This window comes from Panthera pardus, unplaced genomic scaffold, assembly GCF_024362965.1.
Source record: "Panthera pardus isolate Hobbes unplaced genomic scaffold, ASM2436296v1 HiC_scaffold_18, whole genome shotgun sequence".
NCBI lineage: Eukaryota > Metazoa > Chordata > Mammalia > Carnivora > Felidae > Panthera > Panthera pardus.
In genome coordinates this window covers 33,483,593-33,511,246 of record NW_026526743.1, presented here as the reverse complement: position 1 = coordinate 33,511,246, position 27,654 = coordinate 33,483,593, and the positions used below count along the sequence as shown (strand labels likewise).

The following is a 27,654-nucleotide window of genomic DNA, read 5'->3' as shown; positions in this document are numbered from 1 at the left end:
TGCGTCCCCCAGGGCAGCGGTGTGGCCGGCACCAAGCACACTGGGACGGGAAGGTGGGCTCATGACAATCCCAAGAGGTCGGCGGGGTCAGGCCGGATGCCCGGAAACCTTCTGGCCTCCAGTCGAGTGTGCCCCCTCTGCCGTGCGGCCCACAGTCCTGGCCCTGGGATCGGGCCTGTGCAGGGCACGAGGACATGTGTCACGTGGGTGCACCTGGGGGAAGCTCCTTGGGCCCTGACACAACACACCACACTTGCACTAGAAAAAGCTGGCACTTTTTATTAACGGCAGGTGACTAATAAATACATTACGGTAGCCAATAAATTATTACAATGACTAGAGATTTATTAAACCAACAAGTCACTCTTCTTACAAAATTACAGTTAATACGGGGTGGGCAGCGCTGGCAGGGATGGGAGGGGGGACCGCTGTACGCAGAGGGACAGCAGCACCCGGACTCACCCCTGCCTGGGTAGGGGCAGGTGGGGAGGAGGCAGGAGATGAGCAGGAGTGAGTGAGGCCAGGTTGGGGGTGGGGGGCGGCAAGAAGGGAGGCGGGGGCAGGAAAAACTTGCAGAATCAACCCTTGGGGGATGACTGTACACGCCCTCGCTCTCAGTGGGGGCCCTGCCTTGCGGGGCTCATGCTGGTGGGAGGGAAGGCTGCCTGGAGGGGTCCTGGGCTGCTCTGCTACGGTTCCGCGTGGGGAGGTCCCCCGCCGCTGCTGCCCGCCCTGGGGGAGACTCACCGATGCCCAGCGCAGTCACGGAGGGCCTGGGTGTCCTGGTTCCCACAGCGGGGTGGGGAGCCGGGCTGGGGGAGAGGTGGCTCTGCTTGGGCTCAGCCACTGCGCCTGGGTAGTCGGCGCACACGGCTATGGGCCCTCAGGCTCAGCTGGGGACGGACGGGAGAGGAAGGGCCAGGGCACGTGGCATCTAAGGCCTCCGTGGAAGATGGCCATGGAACCCAGACTGTCACGGCTGATGGCGAGAGACGCAGAGCCGTGCTTTCTCCTCTGGTCAGGGGAGGGGGTCGGGGAGGGTGGAGCCCACGCCCTCCTCAGGCCAGAGGCCACAGGCTCAACTGAGCCCCGGCCTGGGCCTCAGGCCCGGCTCCCTCCAGGGAGGCTGGAGAGCCCTGGGGAACCACAGTTCTCAGCGGGAAGGCCCAGACTGGGCTTTTGTGAGGGCAATCGGTGCAGGGCACAGAACTTGCCCACAGGCATCTAAATGGCAGGCACACTTTTCATGGGTTTGGCAAAGGCGTCCCTCCTAGAAATCCCGTTTCCCCTCAGCCTGCTAAATTAGAGCCATTCATAGAGTTTAAGGCATGGTCCTTTGGGGACACGCACGAAGCCACCATGGATGAGAGACACCACCCCGCCCCCCAATGCCTGGTCTCTCACTCACAACATCGTCCCCTTACATCCATACCCACGACGGAGCCAGAACTCATCTGTCACCCTCAGTCATCCCTCCCCATACTGGAGCCACCAGTAACGACGTGGATGGGAGACGCAGTGGACAAGGAGGGAACTTTGTCCCAGATGCCCTCTCCGTGTGGGCTTCCGTTAGCCGAGGACTCCACCGCAGGCTAGGGTGGGACGGCGAGAGCACTGCGGGCAGCCTGGGGCACAGAAGGACAGGAAGGCCCCAGGCAACCTGCCCCTCCAGCCTCCTGGTGCCACAGGGGAGGGTGGGGGCAGCTGACCGATGGAGAACCCTGGGCCCAGAGGGCCAGTGACTTCCACCTCCAGGGCAATGGCCTTAGAGGTGGGGTTGTCCAAGCATGCCTCCTCTTGGTGGCTGCTTTTGAGTCTGGGGTCACGGGGCAGAGTTAGGGGCGCAGCAGATCACTTCCAGGGTGGGGTGATGCCGGGAAAGACCTGCTACGTCTTCACTGTTGGACAAAATGGCCTCACTGGCCTTGGCTGCTCACAGTAGGACACGGAGACTGTTGGTTCCAGGGGCCTGTCCTCTGCCACGACCCAGCACCTGGTGCAAAGTCCAGCACGCAACAAGGCAAGCAAAGCTGAAGTGGGCTCGGGCTGGTGGGGGGGTTGGTCCCTGCAGCCTGGCTGCCCGGTGACTTCCCACAAGGACGGGGGCAGCAGTAAGTGCGCCGGACGAGGGGTGTGGCTTCCCAGTGGCACGCATCCCTGCAGGCATTTGGCACTAGGGAGGATGCCCTGGGTTTCCTGCGCACCACCCAGAGCTCTGTGCCTACCGGAACCAAGAAGCCCAGAGCTGTTGGCACAGGGCTCTTCCTGGCTCTGGGGCAGCCCAGGGGCTGTAGTGGGAGTCCAGGAACAGAGCCCAGAGTGAGGCCGAGAGCACAGAGGGCTCGAGGAAGGGGTCAGAGGCCTCTTAAGGGGCAGCCCTCTCCCCTACCATGGGCACATCTGACTCCTAGGACCGACTGCCAAACAAGCACACAGGGCTTGCCTAGGGTGTTGGCGCGAGCCCGCTGGAGGCTCCTGGGTGTAAGGGAGAGGTATGTTGATTGCCCGAGGCCAGCCACGGCCTGGGTCACCAAAAGAAGTCACCCCACCCCTTTCTGCTCAGGAATCTCTGCAGCAAAGCCCCTCCAGGGTGTTCTAGGACTCTCTCTCCAGAGAAGTGGGGCGGGGGGTGGGGGAGGTGGGTATGTGTCTGAGCCAGTCTGGGCCCCTCAGGATGGTGGCCCCATCTGTCTTTCCTCCTCTGCCCCTGAGGGCTGGCAGGACACCCACAGCTCTGTACAAACTCTGTTTTCTTCACCGAGACAGAAGGAAGCTGCGCTATTGGCTGCAGGGGCCACATCAACACCTCCCCGGGGCCTCCTCAACCTCAGAACACGGTGCCTGAGGGGCCCCCCCACCTGGCCTTGCTGGTTTGAGCCAGATTCACTGTGAATCTGAGAAGGGAGAGCACGACTGACTACTCACATTCTGGAGCAGTTGCCAGAGACCCAGGTGATGGGAGAAAGTGAACGGGTCATCCTTGAGCCCGCAAGCACTGGGGGTGAGGCCCCATCCCAGTCTACCCCAGAGCTACTTCCCCTCAGCCTCCCCTCCCCTGCCGCCTCCCACCTCCTCCTAGACTTCCTTCCAGGCGCGGGACTCGACCCCTCTGACCATCAACCACGTGTCTTTGCAATAAGTCAGTCTCAGAAGCATTTCCAGACCTACGAGGAGTCAGGGATGGGGGTTCCCCAGAAGGCAATGGGAACCTCCAAAGTGTGCAAGGAGGGATGATCGTCCAGAGAAGAAGGGGCTCGTGCCAGAGGGCCGAGATCCAGGCACAAGGAGGAGGGAGGCACTCGCCGTGTCCTGAGCCCTGGGACCCACACGTGGTTGGGCTGGTCCCACCCTGGCTTTTGGTGACGCAGCCGCACTCGACCAGAAAAGACCCCAGGAGAGGCTGAGCAGTGGCTCCCGCGGCCCCCACCCCAGCCAGCACCCTGGCCCAGAGCCACCCCCACACAGGAGGAGACCCTGGGACTTTGAGTATGAGTCACCAAGTGCAGTGCATGCCCATTCTGGGCCAAATGGTGGCCTTGGCCCCCACACCCCTCTCCCCAGGACAGAACTCTCAGAGATAAAGCGGAGGCCAGTGGTGCGGGCACTTGGCACCCCGGCCCAGGCCCTGTGTTACCACGCCTTCTGATGTCCGGGGGAGGGGCGGCTGACGGAGGGTGTTTCCTCCTCCTTCCTCAGTGCCAGTGGCTGGCGCTTCTTTGTCAAGTGCAGAGAGCGGTCTGAGAGGCGACAGAGCTCTGGTCCTAGGGGTGGGGTGGGGTGGCAGTCCAGGCAGGGAGGCGGGCAGCTGGTCAGTGAGGCTGGGGCTCAGTAGAGGCCACAGCCCCGCAGGTTTTTGGCGATGATGACGTCCGTCACGGCGTCAAAGACAAACTGGATGTTGTTGGTGTCAGTGGCACAGGTGACGTGGGTGTAGATCTCCTTGTGGGCTGACTTGTTCTTGCTCTCATACTGGGCCTGGATGTAAGCCACGGCCTCTGTGAAGGCACTGGGGCCTGCAGGAGAGACCAGGTGCGGAGCTGGTGAGTCGAGGCCGCCACCAGGGTGTCCATCAGACCCAGGGCCAGGACCTCCCACTGACAACCCTGAGGGGAAAACCTGACTGGGGGAGGGCAGCCTGACGGCTCAGCTAAGTCAACAGGGGGCCACGCAAGCAAGTCAGTGGTCCACGTCCAGTTTGAAATGAAGCAAAAAGACCAGATCTCACTGTGCCTTGCTCCTATTAAGGGTGAGTCATGTTTCGTGACACTCCTGTTTTCCTTTTAAATCTGTCCCCACTGACTCCTGATGCAAATGTTCTTACCGTGGGTCCTGCTCAGAGAAGGTGGGCCCCTGGCTGATGCACAGCCTGCAGACAGGTCCTCCCCACGTCACCTCCTTTGGCCACTGCTGGACGTCGGTGACCCACCTGGGCCTCCTCCCTCCTTCTTCTCACCCCTCCCCTTTGTCACAGTCACCACCTGGGATTCACAAGTGCCTGGCTCTGCCACCTTCCTGGGGAGTGCCACACTGCTCTTCCCAGGTGAGCCCGGGAGAAGCACCTGCTGTCGGGGGAGAAGCGGAACAGGACCTCCCCGCTTTGCACTGAGGCCCCCACAGGCTGCAGGAGTCTGGGCCCAGGCAGAGTAGGGGCCCACGGCCGACTAAGGGCAGCCGGGCAGTGGGGCTGGATCTTGGAGCCACAGTGCTAGGCTAGGGTGGCTGCTGTATGGACTGGAAGCCTGGGACCTGGAAGGGGGTCCCAGCCCCTCAGGCACATGAGCACACGGGCCTGGCCTTGAGGGCCTACCAGAGCACAGCTCCTTTTGCGATCTGGGCTACAGGTGAGGGAGAGCGTCCTTGGGACTTACACATAGGCACTCAGACGTCCTCAGCCCCCAACCAGCCTTGGGGATGGACCCATCCTGCCTGCTTCCGCTGTACCACAAGCCACAGCCCAGCTCACCTAGGGCAGGATCCACAGACCAACTTAGGGCTAAGAGAAGGCTGACTGGTGGGCATGAGGGCCTTGTCCATCTTTGGGTGCATGCCACTGGGGGCCTGGCCTCGAGGAAGTGGGGGACGGTGCTGCTAGCCTGGCTCCATCATGACCCCCACATCTACTCTCAGGGAGGTGGGGGCTTAGCCTGGGGGCTCCCCTGACAGGCCTGCCTTGTTGGGACTCTGCCCTCACCCTGTGCTTTCCAGGCCCGGGGGTGGTCAGGCTGGGAATGCCCACTTCTCCACCCACTCACCCGTCTGCTCAGGCCCTGGCCATCTGGAAGAGCCAGTGGGCACTTGGGCCGTTCTGGCCGCCTCTGCTGGGGCCCTGGTCAGGCTGCTTTCCCTGGCTGCTCATACATCCCAGTTAGGTGAACCACGGCAACATTAGCAGAGGTGGCTCTGACGTCCTCAGCCCCTCTGCCAGGAGGCCAGGGTCTCTGCTGCTTGCAGACCTCCGTCATAGCCAACGGATCATTCCCGTCTTCTAACTGCCCCTGTGGGAGGTGCTCTTATGGCGCTCGTTAGTTATCATCACGACTGTGACAGTAATAGCGAATGTTTAGTGAGCACTTACTATGTGCCAGCTGCCATGCTAAGCTCCCCATGCTCATTAGCTCACTTTGTCCGCACGGCAAGTCCTGAGGGAGGGCTGCATAATCACAGCGATTATCCCCGTCTCACAGACGTTCGAGCTCCCAGAAGTTACCTAACCTGCTATGAGTGGCGGAGCCCGGTGTGAGCCTCGGGCTGCCTGACTGGAAGCCCCGGCTTTCAACCCCCTCATCATCCTGCTGTTGTCGCCTCACTGATAACCTGTGTTTACAGGTGACGAAGCTGCGGCTCCAAGAGGCAGCAGAGCCAGGACTGTAGCCCTGCTTCCTCCGACCAGGAGGTCCCGGCGGGCTGCCCGGCCCGCCTCACTACGGCACATTCCGGGGGCCTGGAGGCCCGTCTTCTGTTTTGGGCTGGGTTCTTCCTCCCAGGGTCTGGGGCATCCTCAGAGCACGGGAGAGGTGGACTGGACTTGGCGGGGGCGGGAGGCGCCGCCCCCTCCGGCATTAGTGTGGCCAGAAGCCCGCTGTGTTGTCCCTGCTGTCCCTGCGGGGCAGGGGGGCTCTACCTGTGTATTCAGGGAAGCAGATGGTTAGCGGGGACTTCTTGATCTTCTCTTCAAATATGTCCTTCTTGTTAAGAAACAAGATGATGGACGTGTCTGTGAACCATTTGTTGTTACAGATGCTGTCGAAAAGCTTCAGGGACTCGTGCATGCGGTTCTGCAACAGAGCGGAGAGGCAAGTGAGGGCTGGCGGTGCCTGGGGCCCTGACTCACCGCGGCCACCGACACAGCGGAACAAGCAAAGGAAAGGCCCACCAGCGTGGCTGAACGTACCACCGAGGGACAGAGACAGGGGGACCCACAGGACAAACGGGACACGGTCCCTACTTCATTCCACACGCAGACAGGCTGGGGCAGAGCAGGGCGGGCAGGATGGAGAATGCTGCCCCCCCACCCCCGGAGGAGGTCTGCCCTGGAGGGGGCAGAGAAGGCCCTGCAGGGTCTCCGGCTTGCGGACAGGACATGCACCATGCACGCAGGGACAGCACTGCCATCCAACACGTCTACACGGAACCAGGGGCCATGCAGACTTCTCTACTGGGATCCCATTCGGTTTCACCCGCGGGGGTGGGAGGGTGCACGCATTCCGTTGGGAAACATTAACCGAGGACTGAGAGATCCTCGAATTAATCCAGAGTTGGAAGCAGCCACCAGGGGGACAGCGTCTAGGGGGTGATCTTGCTGTGGCCTTGGTGCGGTTGGGGGATCGGGTTGGTTGGCTGGGCCGTGGCTGGGCCAGGGGCGGCTCTGGGGGAGCTCGTTGTTGGGGCTGGTTTCTCAGTAGAGCGGCCAGAAGAACCCCAAGAAGAAACCCAGCAAAACAGATTAAAACAGAAAGGAAGATTAAAAACCCAGCGGAACACAGGAGAGAAAGAGAGAAAAATGGAAATATTGGTTCAACCAGTCCCGGGGCCAGGAGGTCAAGGCCAGCCCATCCAGAGGCCCCTACGCAGGCTGGCCTAGGCCACGGTGCCCGCCACAGTGCCCGAGGACTGGAGATGGAAGGCGAGGGTGGGCAGGGAGGGCATTCACAGCAAAGTCACCCAGCGGCGCCCTGACAACCTGGTGCTTTCAACTCTTAGCTGATGATTTCGCTTGGAGGGAGGCGCTTCATACCTGCCCAACTTGGAGGGTCTCTCAGAATCTGCTCATGGTTTTGGCCTTGGTTTGGCAAGTTAAGGCCCTGCAGGCAGTGGTGACGGTGGTGACAGTGAAGAAATGGCGGCAGGCTGAGGCCCAAGGCCGCTGGAGCCACAGGCCTGAGGTAGGAGGCCAGGATGTAACCCTTGGGGTGCTGGAGTGTAGTGGACAGGGAGGCCCGCTGGCAGGTGGGCAGCCTCCAGCCCCCCGGCTCCTGGCCAGCCTCTAGGAGCCACCTCCAGACAGCTGTCCTGACAGTCCCAACTTCTGCCCCAGGCCGGGGGGTGGGGGGGGCGGGGACGCGCAGGCTGACCCCAGAGGAAGTCTGAGGACCAAGGACTGGCCAGCAGGGCCTAGCTTTTGCCTCCCGGGGGCCGAGCGTCCGTGTCCTCCAGCTTGTCCTTCGGCCACACGCTTGGCCAGAGTCCCGACAACGGTCATCTACTGCGCGCAGAGTCCTGAGTGCGGGTGTCGTTCTGGCTCCGTGTGCGGCGGGTGTCACGGCTGCCCGCCAGGCCGCTCTGCCACCACGGCCACTTTACGAAGGAGGAAGTGGAGAGGCGGCTCGCACTCGCCCAGTGGCAGAGGCGGGGCCAGGCCCCGGGCCACGCCCATCTGGCTCCTCTACTGCCCGATGCTGCCGAGTCCCGGACGCACAGACTTTTGCTTAGCTCTAGAGCAACGGTAGGTAGGTATCGTTCTTGCTGCCCCTACGGCAACGAGCCGCCTGGTGAGCTGTTGTCATGTTGAGAAGCCCGTTCCTGCAGGGGCTGCTGCTCTGCCCAGGAGGTAGGGGCAGCCTGCTTTGGGGAGGAAAGGGCCCCAGCGAAGGCCCGTTCCTGGCCTTGGTTTCCCCACGGTCCTGGGCCTCGGCGCTTATGAAGAAGGGCAGGGGAAATGGGGCAGGAGGAGAGAGGAGGGAGGTTGGGAGAGGGACAGTAAAGGCAAGAAGGGAAGGAAGGCGCAGGCGCCTATGGGGAGAGCTCCCCAGGGGGTGCGCTCCACTCGGTAGCAGGGCCGGACCAGGTGGGCAGACGGGGAGGGTACCGAGCACAGTGCCCACGGCTGCCCGGCCCCTCGTTCACTGGCAGCCCAGGGGCCAAGGAGCTTGGGGCCCTGTAGCTGTCGGACCCTTTGCTTCTGCCTGACGCTCCAGAGGCGAATGAGAGTCCGGCCCTGTGGCTGTCGAGCCCGGGACTCGGGTTTAAGCTGCGGGCAGCCCTGAGAGGGCAGGCTGCAGGAGAGAGGGGCCCCTCTGCCCCCGCCCCAGCTCTCTGCTTTCTTTGAAACCCGTGGCTGGGTTAGCGTCAGGTTCACTGTGCAGCCCTGCTTCTTACTCCCGGGTATTGGAGGGAGGAAGGACAAGGCGAGTGGAGCCCCGACCACGTGGGTGGCCTGGCAGCTCCAAAAGCACAGAGTTGGCCGGCGGAACAGCAAGAGATGTGCAGGGACCGTCCCCTGCGCAGGGACTCACTGTGGGGCCGGCCACGAACCGACCCCAGGCTGTGGGGTGGCCAGCGAGTCCGGGTCCAAGCAAAGCCCAGGGTGTGCGTCCACCCCACCCCCAGCTCCAGTGATCTGAGGGGCCACAGCCCGCCGAAGCCCCTGAGAACGACAGCGTTACCAGAAAAAGCTCACAGCCGAGGCCCCAGGAGCCTTGCCCCTGGACGAGCCAGGGCTTCGGGGGCTTTGCCAAAACCCAACTCAGGGGCGCAGCTGGCCCTGAGCAAGGAAGGACGAGGTGGACACACCGGCACGCAGATCACCCACCCACCCCGCCGACGGCTCCAGCCCCAGTCTGCCGAAAGCCTCACTGCTGTGCCCATCCCTCCCCACCGCCCACAGCCCACCGGATCTGCGTCGCCGCGCCGTGTGGGGCCAGCAGGCCAGGACTGAGGAGGAAACAGACCCAGAGAGGAGACAAACTCGCTCAAGGCCCTACCATGATGACAAACGGCCTCAAACTCTCAGCGCCGACTTTGAGAGGCTCGGGGCTCCGGGTCTGTGCGCGCCGCCCGCAGCAGGAGCTGGCTCATGCCGAGGGAGCGACCCCACAGCCAGGACCCCGTGACCTCCGCGAGGTGCTGCGGGCTGGTGTCTGGGGGCCCTGCGGGTGCATCACGACAACACCCGGCTTCCCTTGCGGGCTCTGCAGACGGGCCCGCTGCTTGGTGGACAGTCCCAGGGACAATACAACCACCAAGCTCAATGCTGCTCTGCCAGAAACGGTTCCAAGTATTTCACACGCGCTCTCGTTCTCTCGCCAACGGCCCCCAACGTAGGTACTGTCGTTAACCCACTTTGACAGATAATAGTAACCGAGATGGGGCGGGGGGCGGGGGTGCAGCCTGAATTGGGCAGCGAACCAGGAGCAGGCCCAGATCAGGCAGCACCCGTCTCCGTCTCCAGGTGAGGGCCTCCTTTTGAAGCCAGCCTGGTGTCCTCCGAGGCCCCAGACTGAGGGTGACGCACGGGTGACACAGGCGGGGACCGGGGCTGGCGTCCTCCAGCGGAGGGGCGCTGACCACCGTGCCGCATGCCCTGCCCTCCCCCTGCCAGCCCCGCACCTCTCTTGGCAGCGGCCCGGCCAGCGCGTGGGGCAGGATGTCGGGGCAAAGAGCAGCTATTTCTGTCATACCTACGCTCTTGCTCGACTGCAACCTTGATTTCTTTTAGGATTTGCTTAATTTTGTTCTGACCTGATGGCCTCTGTGACTCTGCCGTGTTCACTGAAGAGGCACTAAGTGCCTGAGTCCCAGAGGCTGCAGAGATGTTGGTCATCAATCTGCACGCGGCCCCTGAGCTGGGGCGGGCTGCGGCCGCCCCTCCTGCGCTGGCGTCACGGGGCGTCTGCCCGGCCGCACAGTCGGGAGAGGGAGCGGCGGGCCCTGCCCCAGTGCCCCTGGGGCTCACCCCGCGGCAGAGTGCGACTGGGCCCCTCGGTGCCTCCACAGGTCGGGCGGGCCCGGGGCCACTCACCGTGGTCTCGTCTTCATGGAGCACCTGGTCATAGCCGCTGAGCGCGACACAGAAGATAATGGCTGTGACGTCCTCGAAGCAGTGGATCCACTTCTTGCGTTCAGATCGCTGGCCCCCGACGTCGAACAGCCTGGTGGGGAGACAGGGAAGCTGTCTGGGAGTGGTGGGCGGTGGGGCCCAGGCAGGTGTGGGGAGGCCTGGTCAAGCCCTGAGCCTGCCGAGAAACCCCACTTCAGGTGCTGACGGGCAGACCGTGGCCGTCGGTCCCGTGCCTGGGCTGTGCTCACATGCTGGGACTCAAGCGCCTGCCCTCGCACCTCGAGAACCGTACCGAGGGCTACGCCTCAGCCGCCCCCAGTAAAGGTCTCTGCGGGGCCCTCCTCTCAGGGCAACGTGCACATCCTGTTCCTGGCCTTCCGAGTGTGTCTGCTCACGTCTGTGGTCTGGGCACACTCCAAACCAGCCCGGGGGGAGTCGGGCAGGGGGGGACTGTCACCTGTTTTGTGGAGGGAAAGGAAGGCCACAAGGGGTTAAGTGCCCGCGGCCCCGGCAAGAGCTGGCACGGTAGGGCCGGGGTCTGACCCGGATGTGTCCACGGACACGGCCTCATCTCTGCTCTGTGCCACCCCTCCCTGGCAGATGGCTGCCTGCCGCTCCCCCTCCTGGCTTCTCCCTCTGCTCCACCGACACCCAGAAACCACATCTGGAAGGTAGGTGGGGGCAAGACAGGGACTTCCAGGCCTCAGTGCATGGAGGTGACCCCAGGTGGGGACACGACTCTCCGGGAGGGCCCAAGAAGTCCAGCCTCATGCCTCAGGCCTCTGTTCTGAGGTGCTCTGGGCTCCTGGACTTGAGTTGTGTTTTGTGCTTGGGGACAGCCTTGCTCTCAGGCCTCGGTGTCCCCCACATGTACTCGGAGACAGTGGGTCAGCTGATCTATGAGCGCCTTCTAGCTCTGAGGTAATCTGGGTCATCGGGTCTCATAGATTTTCTTACACTTACCCGTCATTCCCTCCCACTCCTCACAGGGAGGCCTTTGAGGGGCTACCCCCTCCTCAGAAGTCACCCAGGCACAAGACTACCGCCCTTTGTCTACTCAAATCCTCTGTTCCTTGGAGACTCACTCTAGAACGCTGCCTCTTCCAGGAAGCCTCCCTGTTCATCCTAGGCCCCGAACTTGGTAGAAAACAGACACACAGACAGGTCCCTTCTCATATCTACTGTCTGTCCCAACTGCAAAGCCCCCCGAGGCGGGGCGATAACTGGGTGTTCCAGACAAGACAAGGCGGAGAGGCTGGTGGCTCCCATCTGTCCCGGTGTCCTCGCCAGGGTTCGGGAGGCTCCCCGGGCCTCACCTGAAGTGGAGGTTCTTGAATGTGAAGTGGGTTTCCACGATGCCAGTGGTTTTGACCCTGGTTCGGAGGATATCCTGCTCGGTGGGTTGGTAGTCGGCGGCCCCGATCCGATCCAGGCTGTCCAGGTAGCTGGGGATGGCAACACACAGGGGCCCTGGAACAAGCCAGCCCGGCCCTGGCCAGCGCCCCCTGGGGGCCAACCATGGAAGCGATGGCGTGCCCCCCCCCCCCCCCCCCCCCCCCCCCCCGCCATCCAGGGGCTGGTGTTGGGGGCAGAGAGTGGGAGGTGCCCACGGAGGAGGGGAAGCTTACTTAAGTCCTGGCCTCACATTCTCAAAGAGCCTCTCACTGAGTCAAGGGCTGTGTGTGTAGTTCCAGATGCATTTAGAGAAGCTCAAACTCTTTTTCTTTTTTTTTTTTTTTTAATTTTTTTTTAACGTTTATTTATTTTTGAGACAGAGACAGACAGAGCATGAACAGGGGAGGGGCAGAGAGAGAGGGAGACACAGAATCTGAAACAGGCTCCAGGTTCCGAGCTGTCAGCACAGAGCCCGACGCGGGGCTAGAACTCACGGACCGTGAGATCATGACCTGAGCCGAAGTTGGACGATTAACCGACCGAGCCACCCAGGCGCCCCTAGAGAAGCTCAAACTCTTACATGAGACCGTTTGTAGTGCTGTTTTGTCATGTCTTCCTCTTAAAATAATAGTGGCCAATAGTTACGTTCGACTCTTTACATTGTGATCGGGTTTCATCCTTAGTTTTCCTGAGTTCAATGTACCACTTTATCGATTAGAAAACCAACGGTCAACAAAGCCAAGTACCTTGCCCAGCCGTGCGCCCGGGCTCGAAGGCAGACATCTAGCGCCGGGTCCACCTCTTAACAGTACTCTAGAGTGCTTCCGGAAGGCCCTCTGGGCATCCGCCCACCTTTCCAGCCTTGCTCAGAGTCTACCGGGGCATCTGCCGCACCTTCCCATTGGTGCTCTTGGAAGGGAGGCTCAGAGGTCACACAGCTGGGCAGGGTGCTGGGCCTTGCGGGCCGCGTCTTTGGCATCGGGGCTCTCTTTTCTATCACCACTCGCTCTGGAGACAGACCAGGCCTTTGCATTTTACCCGCCCAGGCCGAGTACCCAGAAGGGCTTTGGGGTCTGTATGGGTCAGGCCTGAACCCAAAGTTGGGGTGGGAGCTGGAAAACCAGGAATGAGGGAGGTGAGCCAGGCCTGAAGGCCATTCAGTGACCCACAAGGCTGGCTGGGCCATCCACCCCTTGTGCTGGGGGAGAAGCACACACAGCCCACAGGGGAGGAGCCCCGAGGGTCCAAGCCACAGGACGACGTGAGGTCCCGGGTTGCCAGTGGAAGGGGCTGTGCTTCATTAGCACCAGCCCTGGGACACGTGGGGACCAGCTCCTTGGCTTGAGGACGTTCATGGGGTTGCAGGGTGGGGCGGCTTCACCAATGAGGGTTTCTACTGGTAAACCAATAATCCAGGCCTGCCTCAAATCCTTGTGAGGATTTTCCCTAAGGAAATAAAACCGAATGCTGGGTTCCTAGGCAGAGGAGGCATAAGCTTGAAGTCACGCTGCAAAAAGGAGACACTGCTAGGCTTTGAGCCCGGGTGTGCCTGACCCCAGATACTGTGCTCTTAAACAGGCCTCCAGGCCTCCTCTCCTCTGTGGACGGAGGGGAGCAGCGGCCGCAGAGCAGACCTGGAGGCTCTGGCTGCCTCATCGTATCCTCGCCGGGCCCATGGGGGCGTCTGGGCTCTGGGCTCAGCCTGGAGGAGCTCGTCCCAGCCCTTCCCAATCCTCTGGGCATGGCCCTCCCCCCACTCCCCTGGCCTCTGCTCAGGAGCCACGCTGGTTTTGAAATGACCCTCGTTCTGTTGTCTGTTGTCTCCAGCTGGACACCAGGGCTGCGAGCCTCTAGTCTTGCCCCCCCCCCCGCCCCAGCCGGGAAACCTCCTTTAGACAGAAAATCTGGCCCTCCGTCTCTGTGCTGGCCGAGCCTCGCCCAGGGAGATGGCCAAGGGAGAGGCCTGCTGTATACTCCACCTACCCATTGTCCCGGGTGCTGGGAGGAGACCACAAGCAAGACAACACAGTCCTGCCTTCCTGGAGCCTACGTGTGTGTGCGCGCGCATGTGAGATAATTAACAGCTAAGTAAGGTACAGAGCATATCAGGAGGAAAGACTCAGAATGCTGGTAAGGAGGAGGTCTGTGGAGGGCTGCTATCAGACAGAGGGTGGCTGGAGAAGGCAGGATGACACTGGAGTGGAGACTGAGGGAGCCGGCTTGTGCAGAGGCCGTCCTGCGGTGGAGGAGGAGCCTGGGAGGCAGACACGGGACTGGGGTGGGGAGGTCGGAGGTGTGGCAGGAGAAGGGCTGTGGGACTGGAGTGGGGTGACGGAGGCAAGGGTGGGGCACGGCTGGTAGCCCCGTGAAGTGATTCTAGGCACCTCGGCTTTCACTCTGAGTAGGACAGGAAGCCTCTGGAAGGTTCTGATGCAGAGTGTTGGAATAATGGCTCTGGTGCTGTAAGGAGAGCAGATCGGGAGGGAGGAGTAGGGACACCTGTCGGGAGGTTGTTGAAGCCGTGCAGGGGAGAGAGGCTGTGGCAGGTCACACCACAGTGGCAGCTATGCAGGGGCCTGGGGGAGGGTGGGGTGTGGGACGCAGAGCCCATAAAAGCCGCCTCCTCGCGGTGTGACAAAGCTGCACTCGGTGGGAGGAAGAACAGAGGCAGAGCAGGTCTGGGGTGGTTGGGAGCCAGGAGTCAGTGGGCACGTATGAATTTGAGATGTGCTGAGGTGTCCAAATGGACACCGAGTAGGCTGAACTCGGGAGGGAGGGCTGGGCTGGTGACATAAATGAGATCTGTCCGGGTGTGTGAGGAATTCAGGGCGACGAGGCTGGAGATCACCCAGGCACTCTGCATAGACTGGAAGAGGTTCAAGGACTCCAGTGAGGGCACAGGCGGAGGGCGGGGAGGTGACAGAGAAAGGGTGGCAGGCAAGGAAGCCTGAGGCACCACCCCCTCCCTGGGGGCACCGTGAGGAGTGGGCTCCAGGAGGCAGTCAAGAGCCCGAGCAGTCTTAGCAGGGGTGTGGGAGCACAGCCTGAGGGGTGGGCTCCCGAGAGAGGCAGGAGAAAAAACAGTCCTAACCAAACCATGGAACTGGCTTGTACAGCCCCTGCTTGGACGGGTGCTCAGATTTCTGGGCTTCTGGGGCCTGTCTCAGGATCGGTCAGAGGCGCAAAGGGAGAGTCTGCTCTGTTCACAGAGGCCTGGGTGCAGGGAGACAGTGAGAGCCTGCACAGGAGCCTGGCCGCACCAGCTCTGGTATCCTCACCTGCAAGTGAGGTGACCGGGCTGGGGACCTAGTGACAGGCTCTGGGCCTTGGGGAGCCACTCACACCATCCCCCTGGAATTGTGCCCTGAGATGGCCCAGTGGGGCTCCCTCTCCCTCAGTCACAACAAACCCACTGTTAACTGTTTTCATATGTCGCACCCAGGATTCAGTCAGAAGAGGAGATCTGGCTGCTAAAACCACAACAGCAAAGCCACACCCTGGACCAGGAAGTGTTTAAGCCCTTCTGAACCTGACTGCTGTGGGTCCCTGCCCTTGCCTGCCCTGGGACCCTGTTCCAGAGACAAACACGCAGAGAGAAGGCTGATTTCCTCAGCTGACTTGGGGAGTTGACAAATACTGACTCAAGTTTCTTATTTAAAGTAATGAAAGTAACCACCAGAAGATCCACAAATAATGCCCTAACTAGCAAAACACTGGAAGCAGGGAAGAGACATGGAAGACAGGCAGGTTGGAGGGTCAGGTTTTCCTGGACAACACTGGGACAAAGAAATGGAAATAGTTAAAAGTTGGAGGGGGACAGGCTTGGGAGAATTTACTATTACTTTTATACCTCTCTATACTGTTAAACATTTTTTTTTTTTTTTTTGCAATGAATTCATGTTACAATTCAATGGACAACAACTTAAGTGGAGAGCACAATTGAGGGCATCAAGGGGAGTGGGGGATGGGAAGTCCCTGGACTTGGGCCCAGCAGGGGCAGGGAAGGGGAGAAGGAAGCAGGACTCTCTCCCCACTGGAACGTCTTAGGAGGAAGACCCAGATCTATTGGAGGAGTGACCTGAGTGTGGACACAAACCCCTGGGCTCGCACCCTGGCCCACCGATGTGTCCCTGGGGGTTCATCCGGGCCTGGGGCCTGGGTCCCTACCACCTGGGGCTCACGGGGCCTAGCACTTACCCAGTAGACAGTCTAAGTGTGCAGAAATGGGAGATGCTTTGGCCTTACTCAAGTCCCTAGTTGGGCCAACAGATACGGCCCAATGTCCATCAGCAGCTGCCATTTTCTGGGCCCCAGCTTCTGCTATGTAGCAGGGTTTCTCAGTCTCAGCACTATTGACATTTGGGGCCAGATAATTCCTTGCTATGGAGGTCTGTCTTGTGCACCATAGGATGTTCAGCGGCATCCCTGGCCTCTGCCCACTAGATGCCAGGAACACCACCCTAGTCAGAACAATCAAGACTGTCCCCAGACATTGCCAAAGGTCTCCTGGGGGCAGAGTGGTCCTGGAAGAGCAGCAGGGGTGAGGATGGCTGAATCAGTTCAGTGTCGGAGCGCACACGGCCTAAGATCGTGGGTTTAAGCCCAGGGGCTCCCACTGACAACCTGGGCACAAGGCTGCAAAAGTGGGGTGTCGTCCCAACATCTCCAGGACAGAAGACATGTTCCCAACCAGTGTGGACCATTCCCAGGGGTGTGGAGCCTCCAATCTAGGGAACAAGGGCATGTAACCCCAGGGAAGCCTGAAGTGACAAAGCTGCTCTCACAGGAAGAGACCCCCCATCCCCACCCCACCAACCCTGCAGGCCACTTTCTCGGCCTCTCCTGTCTTCCCCTTCCAGCGCTCTCTGGCTGTCACTGAGCCTCCTCCCTCTCCTTCCCTTTCCTTCTCTCTTCTCTTCTCTAACACACTATCAAAGGATGTCTTCCATTATTTCCTTATTTTTAATTTTAAAGATAGAGGAATGGAAAGTTTGCCTCAAATGAAACAAAACGCCATCACGTAAATTATTTTCTGCCTCCATGGCTCTCGATTTGTACTTATGGGGTCCGGGCTTCTCCAGGGGGGAAAAATGGTCGTTCTCCTAAAGACCTTCCTTCTGGAGTGCCAAGCCCCGCCCTCTGGGAGCCCCTGCGGTTAGCGGTCTCTTGTGTCCTCCACCTCCCTGGCCTCGTCCTCATCCAGGGGGTGGGAGAAGCCCTTTCCCACTCCTTCCTGACGCCTCTCCTGACACCCGAGACAGAACGTCTCACGGCACTTCTGACCTCAGCCACGGACCCCCCCTGGCCGCCGTCCCCGTCCCCTTCCACGCTCACATCGGCGCCCCGCTGGCGGCCTCCCCAGGCCCGAGACACTCACTATTTGGCGGAATCGTTGAGCTGATACTCCCGAGACCTGTTGAAGCATTCCTGGATTCCTGAGTCACCCCAGAGCCGCATCATGGCCGAGAGCAGTTCTGCGGAGAAGGGCTCGGTGTCTTCCATCCGACTCACCACATCACACACCATCTTGGCGTCGGCCTGTGAGGGGAGATGGTGGTGGCTCTGAGGCTTCGGTGGGGCCAGAGCCCCGGCCGGGCACCTGCCGGGGCCCCGGGACAGCGGCTCAGCCCTCAGCCCGCTCAGGAGACGTGAGCCACCAGGCACAATCTGGACACAGTCCTGTGTCCGAGGCCCCTGGGGCTGGGGGGAGACCTCCGGAGGCCTCTCCGGAGAGTCGGAGGCTCTTGGAGAAGTCCCAGCACCTCACCATCTCCAGTACCTCGTGCACACATGTAGCACTTAACAGTTTACAAAGGACGCTACAGGGCACACTCCCTCTCTGCTCAGAATTTCACAAGCACCTCACGAAGGAGCGGCGGGAGACCGCGTTAAAGGGCCTGGGTCTTCACCCCTGCCCATGTGCATGCCCTTTGCCTGTGTCTCTGCGGTCCCTGCCCCCTGGAGGTAGAGCGGATTTCCTCTGTGCCTGACTGTGAGTGGCTGTGGGACAGGGTCCAGCCCTTCAGAGGCCTTGCGTGGTCCCACCTGTCCCGCTGGGCCTCCGCCCAGGCTCTCCTGGTCACTCCAGGAAGAGGATCAGGGACGCGCGGAGCACAGCTGAGCCGCCCTGGGGTCTCTGATCCCCAGCGGAAGCCCCGCCTCATGAAGGGAAAGAATTGCCATTGTAAGTGACTGAGTTAGGGAAAGTTTGTTAGTACTATTGTGTGGCAATAACTAGTCACGGTGTTACTACTCCCATTGTATAGGTCAGGAAACTGAGGGCCAGACAGGGGAAGGCACTCGCCTATGCTCACAAGAGGAAAGTGCCAGAGCTGGGACTCAAGATCAGGAGTGTCCGACCCCAAGGCCAGCCTCCGTGAGGAGACCCACATGTGCCGAGAGCAGCTGCTGACTGACCGTGGCACCTCTGATGGCAGTCGGTGCCTGGCGCAGGGGGCACACCAAGGGTGACAGGCATTAACCAGAAAGGTCTGCGACAGAGCCTTGCTCGGATCACTTTCCTGACCCAACAGCGGGAGACAGACACCGTGTGGCCCCTCTGGCCCGCGATACCCCAGAGGGCTCTGAAGAACAACTCTGCCCCGTGGCTGCCGCCTGCCCCCGGTCCCTGGCTCTTCGTAGGTGCTGTAACGGCCTAGTGCTGGGAGGCATTCCGGCGGTGGGGAGAGAGGTGTGGCTGGGAGTGCAGGGCCAGGCGAGGAGTGGGCGTGGCCGCACGCTGGACCCCTCGTGTTCAGAAGCCCACAGTCCCTCGGGGCCCAGGCCAGCTTCCCGGGCAGGTCATGGGCCCAGGAAGGCAGGTGTGGGAAGCTGAGGCCAGGAGCGGGTGAACGGGTGAACGGGGGCTGGCAGGCACAGGCCCTGCTCTGGGCCGGCTGTGTTCTTTCCTTGGGATTTTTCGGTAGGGCGAGCCTAAGGGGCTGCGCCCCCAGAGTCAGTGGTGTCACCAAGACCCGTGTCCCACTCGCGGAGAAGCCCCTAAGCATGAGGCTACCAGAAAGAAGCAGGAAGCCATGGTGTTCAGGCCCCCTCATCCTCTCCGCAGCCTGGCCCCTCATACATCCCAGGCCCCAGACAAGACGTAGAGCACTGACAGGGGCAGATCCAGGGAGCTGAGTGGGTGCAGGGCAGAGTGGGCCCCGCTGTATGTGTCAGCACCCCTGGGACCCCTCTTCCAGCTGCTTTTCCCCCAGTTTCAGCGTGCACGGGCTGGAGCCCATGGTAAGGCTGAGCCCTTGCTGGGGGTTGGGAGTGGGGTGCCCCAGGCCTGCCATATCCTTGACCTCCTGGGTTCTCTGGCGTCGGGTTTTCTATTCATGGGCATGGTAATCATCACTAGCCCGTCACTCTACTCTCAAGTCCTTTCAACACCCAGTCCTCCGACTGAGCTAGAGGAAACACAGACTACTTCATCCGTGGCATGTGGTTCAAGAAGTGAGGGAAACTGCTGGAAATCTGCAGGTGTCCCTTGGGGTGGGAGAGACACAAAGGAAATGAGGTTAGCACCTGGGCACTGCGTGGCTGACAAAAGATTCTGCACAAAAGGTATGCGGGGCCAAAGCCTTCTGTGGAGACTTTCCAGAACTGAGCTATGTAGCGAGGTAGCTATTTATGTGTCAGAGGCCCGTCTACTGCAGAAGGTAGATGGGAAAGTTCTGGCGGCCATCTACCCTGGGAAGCAAGCTACAGTTGGCCTGCAGGCTAGCAGGCCAGGCCAGGCCACAGTGCTCCCTAGGGTTCCCGTCCCAAAGACCCCAGGCTTAGGATTCCCGAGTCACCCACGGCGGACAAGGAGGGCTGCCCGCCAAGAGGGGCAGGACTGTGTTGGAGAGGCATCTCTGCAGCATCTGAGCCTCCCCCGGGACATCGACCTGGAAAGCTGGCCCTGGCGCCTGGGTGATGGGCACCCCGGGCAGGCAGTGACTCAGGCAGGGTGGGTGAGCAGGGGTGCTGCCTCCACCTGGGGCTAAAAAGAGGCCTATGAATCAGGGGCCAACACGCTGATGCTGCTCCCGAGTGCCTGGTGACCTTGGGAAATCTCGGTCTCCCTCAGCTCCCCGTGTGCCGTCTGTCCTATTTGTGGAATGTGGCTGGGGAACCTGGCCAGAGTGCTCCCAGCTTCCTCTGGTGGGCCTCACCTTCGTGGTTTCTGCCCGATCTGTGAGAAGGGAGTCAGGATGGGGTTGGGGGGGAGGGGTGGGGGGTCAGGCGAGACTCTGCTGGGTGAGAGACACCCTCTGATCTGAGTGCCTTGGAGCTGCACCCCGCGAGGTGTGGTCTATAAACCGCTCTGAACCCTCGGTTGCCCCACCCGTGTCCTGGAGTCTGGCAGCATAGGGCACAGCTCGGGGAAGGCTGGAACAGGTGGCATGCTGGGGGTTCTCCAGGGGAGAGCCCAGGGTCTGGAGCCGTCGTCCCAGTTCCATCTCCTCCCCGAGGGGTGGTGGTCGGTGGGGGGGGGGGGGGGTCCTGTGCTGGCAGCACCCTCGACCTGCCCTTGCTGTTTCTCCCCCCAGCTCAGCGTCTGGCCCCACCACTGGCCCAGCTCCTCAGACTCAGCCTAGGTGTCACGCTTGGTTCCGCTGCTGCCCTTCCACGTCCCGTGTCCCGCCGGCTTTTCCGGCAGAGCTGTTTTCAGTCAGACCACTTCTCCCCGTCTCCTCATGCACCCGTACCTCCCTGGGTCCCAGCAAGCACCGTCTTTCTCCTCCCAGCTGCCCTCAGTCCCCTCCCAAGCACTCCCTGCCTCCCTCTCCTCTCTCTGGTCTGTTCCTCACACGGCAGCCAGCAGGAGGCTGTTAGTTTCCTCCTGACATAAAGTCTCCCCTCAGAAAAAGAACCGAACGCACTGACATCCAAGTAAAAGTCTGCATTTCCTAACTTCGCTGGCAGCTCGGTGTGACCCAGTGACAAGTTCTACCCAATGAGACATAAACCAAAGGGGAGTGCCCTATTTCTGTATGTGTGTACGTATGTATGTATGTATTTATTATTTTAGAGAGAGAAAGCAAGTGAACAGGGATGAGGGACAGAGGGTGAGACAGACAGAATCCCAAGTAGGCTCCATGCTCAGCAGAGAGCCTGACATGAGGCTTGATCCCAGGACCCAATCAAGAGTCGGTTGCTCAGCCGACTGAGCCACTGGGGCACCCCCAAGGATGTCCTTTTTAAAGGGAAGTTGTACCCTTTTCTCTCACTTCCTCCTTCCTGAAGCTGGAACTTAGATGTGATGGCTGGAGCTCTAGCAGCCAACTTGGATCGTGAAGACAAAGTCTATACCCTAGGGATAGTAGAACAGCGATATGAAAACAGCCTAGGTCCTTGATAACTCTGTAGGCACCCCATGCCTTCTGGATTTTCTTTTTTAATTTAAAATTAATTTATTACTGAGGCGCCTGGGTGGCTCGGTCAGTTAAGCATCCGACTTCGGCTCAGGTCATGATCTCACAGTTCGTTGGGTTGGACCCTCCGCGTTGGGCTCTGCGCTGACAGCTCAGAGCCTGGAGTCTGCTTCAGATTTTATGTCTCCCTCTCTCTCTCCCCCTCCGCTGTTTGCTCTCTCTCTCTCTCTCTCTCTCAAAGATAAATAAACATTAAAAAATATATTAAAAAAATAAAATAAATTTATTACTAAAATCATTATTTTCCAGGGCTCAGATATTCAGAATCAAACCTAATCCGAATGAGTACAATAACTCTCCCTGTTGAGACTCTTTCACTGGGCTCTCATCAGGCCTAAATTCCAAACTCATTACCTTGGCTTCCAAGCCCCCACCCACCCCTGCGTTCCAATCTCCTCCCACCCTTCATGGGACTCTCTCATGGGGCTCCAAACACACAGCCCTTCTTTCTGCTGCTCAGGTAAACCGGGGTCATCCCACCTCACGGACCTGTGCCTGGGCTCCTCCCATCTCAAAGGTCACTTCCTCAGGAAAGCCCTCCTCGATGCCCCCAGGCGGAGTGTATTCCCACAGCGCACCGACCACACATGTCACAGCTGGTGTCACAGGTGCCTGTTCCTCAGGGCAGGGGGTTTCCTGATTTTTCACAGTACCCCAGGTCTCACACCGTACTTTGTACAGAGCTGGCGCTCAGCAACATTTGTGGAACGAACGGGCCCTTGGCATTTTATCGGGCACAGCCCCAATTTCTCACTCCCTCCTCTCTAAGTTCCCCAACTCTTCTCATCTTGTTGATTTCACCAATATTTATAGCTAATTTAATCATCACAGTAACTGCAGGTCGCCACCCCATTTAACAGATGGAGAGACGGAGGTTCTGAGGTGAGGGAATGGGCCCGAGCCCATGCAGCTAGTAAGTAGGACAGCTTGGAGCCAAGGTCAACCTTCTCTACTGGCTTCTAGTCAACAGCCTCTTTACCTGAGGCCCGAGCCGAGGACTCGCTCATCCCAGCCCAGCCCCCTGAACAAAAAGGAAGGAGATGGGTAAGAAGGAAGGGTACGAAGGGTCAGGCTTGGAAGGGGAGGAGGGACCTTGCCAATTTGCTCTGGGGCACTGTGGAGGGTGCGAGGCTGGGCCTAGCCCTGTGGGTGCCAAGCCTAACAGCAATTAACGGAGCCAGGGAAGGCCCTTGTCCCTTTGTCTGCCTGTCTTCCGGGGCCCAGGGGATGGTGCTCACACTGGGCCCGACCTTCCCATCCAGGTCTCCTCCTGGGCCAGTAGCGGGAATGTTTTCCAGCACCTCTGCCTCTGCTATAGTCCCCATGGTGCTGTCACCTCTTGCCACAGAATGCCCGGCTGTCTAGGCAATAGGAAGTATGACAAACCACGCACGGGTCCTCAAGACAGACTCACCAGGTGGGACCTACAGAGTTGTACTCAGTGGAGAATGCTGAGGCTAACTTCTGTGGAAAGCACGTGCTGTGCTCTCGCCAGGCAGCGTGAGAGATGGCGGTGGCCAGCCTGGAGGTGGCAGCTCCCTGCCCCCTCCCTCAATCCCATTCTGCCGGACAGCTGCCCTCTCTACTGAGATGCCTTCCACCCCTTGTTTTCTGGTCCTAGAGCCCCCGCCTCCCTGAAGGAGAGACCGTCCCCTGACTCAGCCTGAGCAATTCGGGTGGAGCTGACTCTGTCCCCTGCTTCCAGCAGTGGACACATGGTCGGGGCCCGGCCAGTCATCCCGCTGGTCTCAGTGAATAGTTTGGGGTAGACAACGCACCCATATTTGTTCAATTAGACGACAATCAGTCTCACTGGCCCAACCAGCCCCAGGACATTTGTAGGAACTTTTAGGAAAGAGACACCTGACTATGGAGCCATCACTGAGGAAAGCAGAGCTGAGAGAGGGAGACACCCTGAGACCCGATAACCTGTCGGCACCTGGATCCAGCTGTGCCTGCAGTCACATATACCTCTGGCTTTCCAGTTACTTGAGTCAATCTCTTGATGTTTTTTTTCTTTTTTTTCCAAATCCTGTCGAGGATGTATTTTGTTTGTCTGTTTTACTTATGCATTTGTACCCCCAAATAGTCCTGACGATTCCACCTCCTGGTCTGCTGAGACCGTCAGGCCTACCTCCCATTACTGGGACCCACGCAGCTCCTCTGACCCCCCCGCCTCTTAGGGCGTGGACCCCGCTCCGGGTGCAGTGCCTGCATACTGTCCTCGGTTTCCTGTGTGTGTGGCTGTAGGCGTGAGGTGGGCACCGGCCGCATGCTGGACACTAGAGGCAGGTTGGCGGGATTGTGGGAACGGCTCTGCAGGGAGTTTAATTAGGCCGTTCATGGACCTGCACGTCTGACAGCGCCCTGCACAGCCGAGTGCGAGGCAAGACATCCTGCACCGTGCGGCTCGGTCACACACCAGCCCGCCTGGCCCCCGACCACTAAATGCCTGTAGTGCCCCAACTGTCACCACTAACAGAAACGCCTCGCATACGTCCAAGAGGCATCGTGGCACCGCTTCCCTCAGGGTCACAGCGAGGGAGCCATCTGCCAGGCCCGGGCCAGGGAAGCGGGCCCCTGCCGCAGGGATGAGGGAGTGGCCCCTCTCGCCACCGCTGCCCCCACTGGCCCAGGGCCCCGCTGCAGAGAGGGAGGGAGGGCTCCCCCCTGTGTGTGAGAGAGAGGCCATGACCGCCCAGCTGCCTCAGGTGCACGGGCCTGGGTGGGGTGGGCTGACAGTTGCTGAGTGTCCACAACGACCCCCCCCCTCCCCCCCCCCCCCCCCGCCCACCACTCTCTGCCTGCTAGGACTCCCTGGCTCAGTGCCCGGCTCTCATGCCACCCACCCCTCTGAGGGTCCCCTCTGGCCCCTCCCTCCCCAGGCTCCCGGCCCTGCTCCAGGCAGCCTTCTGGGGGCCTCGGCCACAGGCTTGGGAGCCCGTCTGGGCTTTAATCTTTCTGAGGCTCAAAGCCCTCACCTGAAAAATGGGCATTACAGAACCATTGTTTTCTTCACAGGGCTGTGTGACCAAATGGAAGGCACGAGCACAGAGATGAAACTGAGGGGTGCCGCTGCCCTACCCCCCCCCCCCCAAGCTGCTGGGGGGCCACAGAGAGACAAGGAGGCCAGCCTGCCTGCTCTTGTGATGCCCACGTGTGTGTGTGTGTGTGTGTGTCGTGTGTAATGGGGTCGAACATTCTGAGGCATGGCCAGATAGTGTGTTCAGCATGTGAATGTGGGTAAGGTACCATTCTGGGCACCTCAGGGTCAGGAGGCTCTGGAGAGGCTGTGCAGAAGATACCCGCGAGACTCTTTTTTACATCAATGCTTTTTTTTGTTTGTTTTTAAGAGAGAGGGCATGAGTGGGGTAGACGGGTAGAGGGGCAGAGGGAGAGGGAGAGAGGGAGGGAGAGAGACAGAGAGAGAGAGAGAGAGAGAGAGAGAGAGAGAGAATCTCAAGCAGGCCCCACTCTCAGTGCGGAGCCGGACACGGGGCTCAATCCCACGACCCTGGGATCATGACCTGAGCCGAGATCAAGAGTTAGATGCTCAAGCGACTGAGCCACCCAGGCGCCCCACCACATCAGTGATTTAAAAACAGCATTAACATGGTGTCTTGCTCATAATGCTGACATACAAATGGCCTGGAGCTGCTCTAGGTGGAGGCGAGGTACCGCTGGGATGCCCACAACTCTGGAGAACCCTCTTGGAAAACCGCATCCGTGAGCATCTGGAGAAAGGGGTGGGCAGGGAGGGGGGGCATGTGGAGACAGGGCCCAGGAGACTTCTCCATCGCCGGGTGGGGTGGGAAGCTCAGCACAGGATGCTTCCCAGAGGCGGGCTGCCTCGGGCCACTGCCGGGGAGCAAGCAGGGTGCCAGGGTGGTGCTGGGGCGGCTCTGCCCCTCAACTGAGAGTACACAGGGGTCCCTCACTGTGGTATACAGGCCAGAGGCCTCCCACGACAAGGTCTGTGCTGCTGGGGACTGGCCACGAATGTGCTTGGGAGGCAGCACCCGAGACCCAAAGGGACAATCCGGGCACTGTCCTTGCCATCAGTGGGACTGCACACTGGCGTCCAGGAGTGGGGGGCTCTACTTCCAGAAAGCCATCTGCAATCAGCCAGCTGGTTCCAGGAGCCGGAACCGGTACTACAAGGAGGGGTGAGGGCTCCCAAGGTCATCGGGGCCTTTTCCACCTGCCACTCGCCCCCCCCCCCCCCACCCCTGGGGCTCCCAGCTGCCGGGCCGGAAGCCAGATCCCTGCACTGACTTCTCCTGCCCTCGCATCTCGCGCTCAACCCCCGCCAAGATGTGGCTGGTGCATGTCTGCGCTGTGCCACACTGGGGGGTGGCCGTGAGTGCTGACCACAGGAGGCTGGCGCCAGCCCAGCCGAGCCATTGAACGCACACCACACACTTCCATTCACCTGCCAGACACTGCCAGGCGCTTGAAGTGCTCAGGTGCATTCATCAGCCGAAACTGGGGCGGCTAACTGCACTTTTAATTTGATCCTTCGTTCTTCAAAACCTTTCCCTTCTCTTCAGGGCAGTGCGCGCTGTTCAATCAACAGCCGCAAAAAGGCTTGGAGCTACGGTACAATAAAAAGCCTCTACCCTCACAGGCGATGGGATGCAAAGGATGTGGTGGGGAAGTGAACAGGACTTTTCAGTGAGGCGACCCAGGTTCACGTCCTGGCTCTGCAGCTTTCTAGCCCTGCGACCTTGGACGGCCCAACGGGACCTCTCTGAGCCTCTGTTCCCTGATTAGTTCCCACCTCCCAGGGCTGTCTGTGCAGATGAACCAGGCTAAGGATATGACACAGCTTTGCAACATAAAGAGCCCTGCAAATGTTCGTTATTGTAAGCAAAGATGAAGTCCCTCAGACACAAACAACAAGCTGCCATAAAATAAGCCTGCTTTTGTACAAGACTTTTCAGGCAAGCATGATCCTCTTGATAACAATAATCATAGTAATTATAATAATAACCCCTTCCATTTGAGGAGCTGCTTTGGATCTTTCAGAGTTTTGCTCCATCTCCAATCTTCTAGGCCAAGCGAGGTGTGAGCACATGCGTGTGCATGCACACACACGCAGTACTCCTTGAGTCGCAGGGAAAAGCCTCCACCTGATCCCGACCCGCCTGGTGCGCTGCAGTTGTCCTGACTCCCGCCAGGGGGCAGGAGCACACAGGCCAATGGGAGTAGGAACCAGGGCGGACAGGGGAGCTCAAAAGACCAGGCAGGGCAGGGCCAGGAGCAGTGGGCGTCGCTGTCTTCCTGGGGCTGCTCACCCTGTTCCTCAAGGGGAAGAGGCACAGAGACCCCAGCTGCTGGAGGCCTGGCGGCCACACTGCAATCCCAGCTGGCGGAGGGTGGTGGGCGGTGGGGGGGGCATTCTGGACACTCAGCAACTGTCAGCCCACCCCGCCCAGGCCCGTGCACCTGAGGCAGCTGGGCGGTCGTGCTCTCTCTCTCACACACAGGGGGGAGCCCTCCCTCCCTCTCTGCAGCGGGGCCCTGGGCCAGTGGGGATGGCGGTGGCGAGAGGGGCCGCTCCCTCACCCCTGCGGCAGGGGCCCGCTTCCCTGGCCCAGGCCTGGCAGATGGCTCCCTCGCTGTGACCCTGAGGGAAGCGGTGCCACGATGCCTCTTGGACGTATGCGGGGCGTTTCTGTTAGTGGTGACAGTTGGGGCACTACAGGCATTTAGTGGTTGGGGCCAGGCATCCTTGGGGCTCTTTCTTCACTTGGGCTTATGGGTCTTAGTAAGGCCTGTGCCCACAGCATGCTGTCATTCCCCTGGGAAGGGAACTTTCCTGGTTCCCCAGAAAGGTTTGCAGAACCAAGGATTTGATGGTTTCCAATCTTGCCTCCTTTCAAATTTGCCCATGCATGCATGCATCCATCCACCCATCCCTATACTACCTATCTGCGATGCCTACCCATCAACCATCATACATCCACCCACTCAAACACCCACCCATCCATTACATCATCTACCCTTGTTCATCCATTCACTCATGTCCACATCCACCCACCTGGCCCTTTGCCCCCCTTCTATCCTTCAACAGCACCTGTCTGTCCCTTAATTACTCACTGGTGTGCCCATTCCCTTCACTCTTCCTTGATCTATCAAGCCACCCACCCGTTCATCCACCCATTCACTCATTTATCCATTGTACACCCACTAATGAGTGCAGTCTCAGTCTTTAGAACTTCCACGTTTGGCATAAAAAGAACATACTGCTAGGGCGCCTGGGTGGCTCAGTTGGTTAAGCATCCAACTTCGGCTCAGGTCACGATCTAACAGTTTGTTGAGTTCGAGCCCTGAATTGGACTCCACACTGTCAGTACAGGGCCAGCTTTGGATCCTCTGTCCCCCTCACTCCCTGCCCCTCCCTTGCTTGTACCCACCTGCACACACACTCTCTCTCTCAAAAATAAATAAACATTAAAAAAAAAAAAAAGAACTGCCTGAATCTCGTCAGCCTGTTAGATGGTGCCCCAAATACATCAGGGGAGAACTGCCCCCTTGGCTCTTCCTCCCTCTGCCCAG

The 27,654-nt window shown here is 59.9% G+C and overlaps 1 protein-coding gene across 3 annotated transcripts in view; it reads right to left on the bottom strand.

Moving 5' to 3' along the window:
* Positions 1 to 27,654, bottom strand: part of GNAO1 (G protein subunit alpha o1) — a 172,856-nt gene that overhangs the window by 11,501 nt on the left and 133,701 nt on the right. For 2 of the 3 annotated variants that reach the window (XM_053906124.1, XM_019455910.2), the window contains exons 4-6: positions 17,049 to 17,209; positions 11,593 to 11,721; positions 10,238 to 10,367 (exon numbers count right to left, since the gene is read on the bottom strand). In XM_053906124.1, the coding sequence (XP_053762099.1) occupies positions 10,238 to 10,367; positions 11,593 to 11,721; positions 17,049 to 17,209 (420 nt within the window). Of the gene's footprint in view, positions 1 to 253; positions 4,014 to 6,121; positions 6,276 to 10,237; positions 10,368 to 11,592; positions 11,722 to 17,048; positions 17,210 to 27,654 lie in introns of those variants that run through there. The other variant, XM_019455911.2, reaches the window with a different exon arrangement.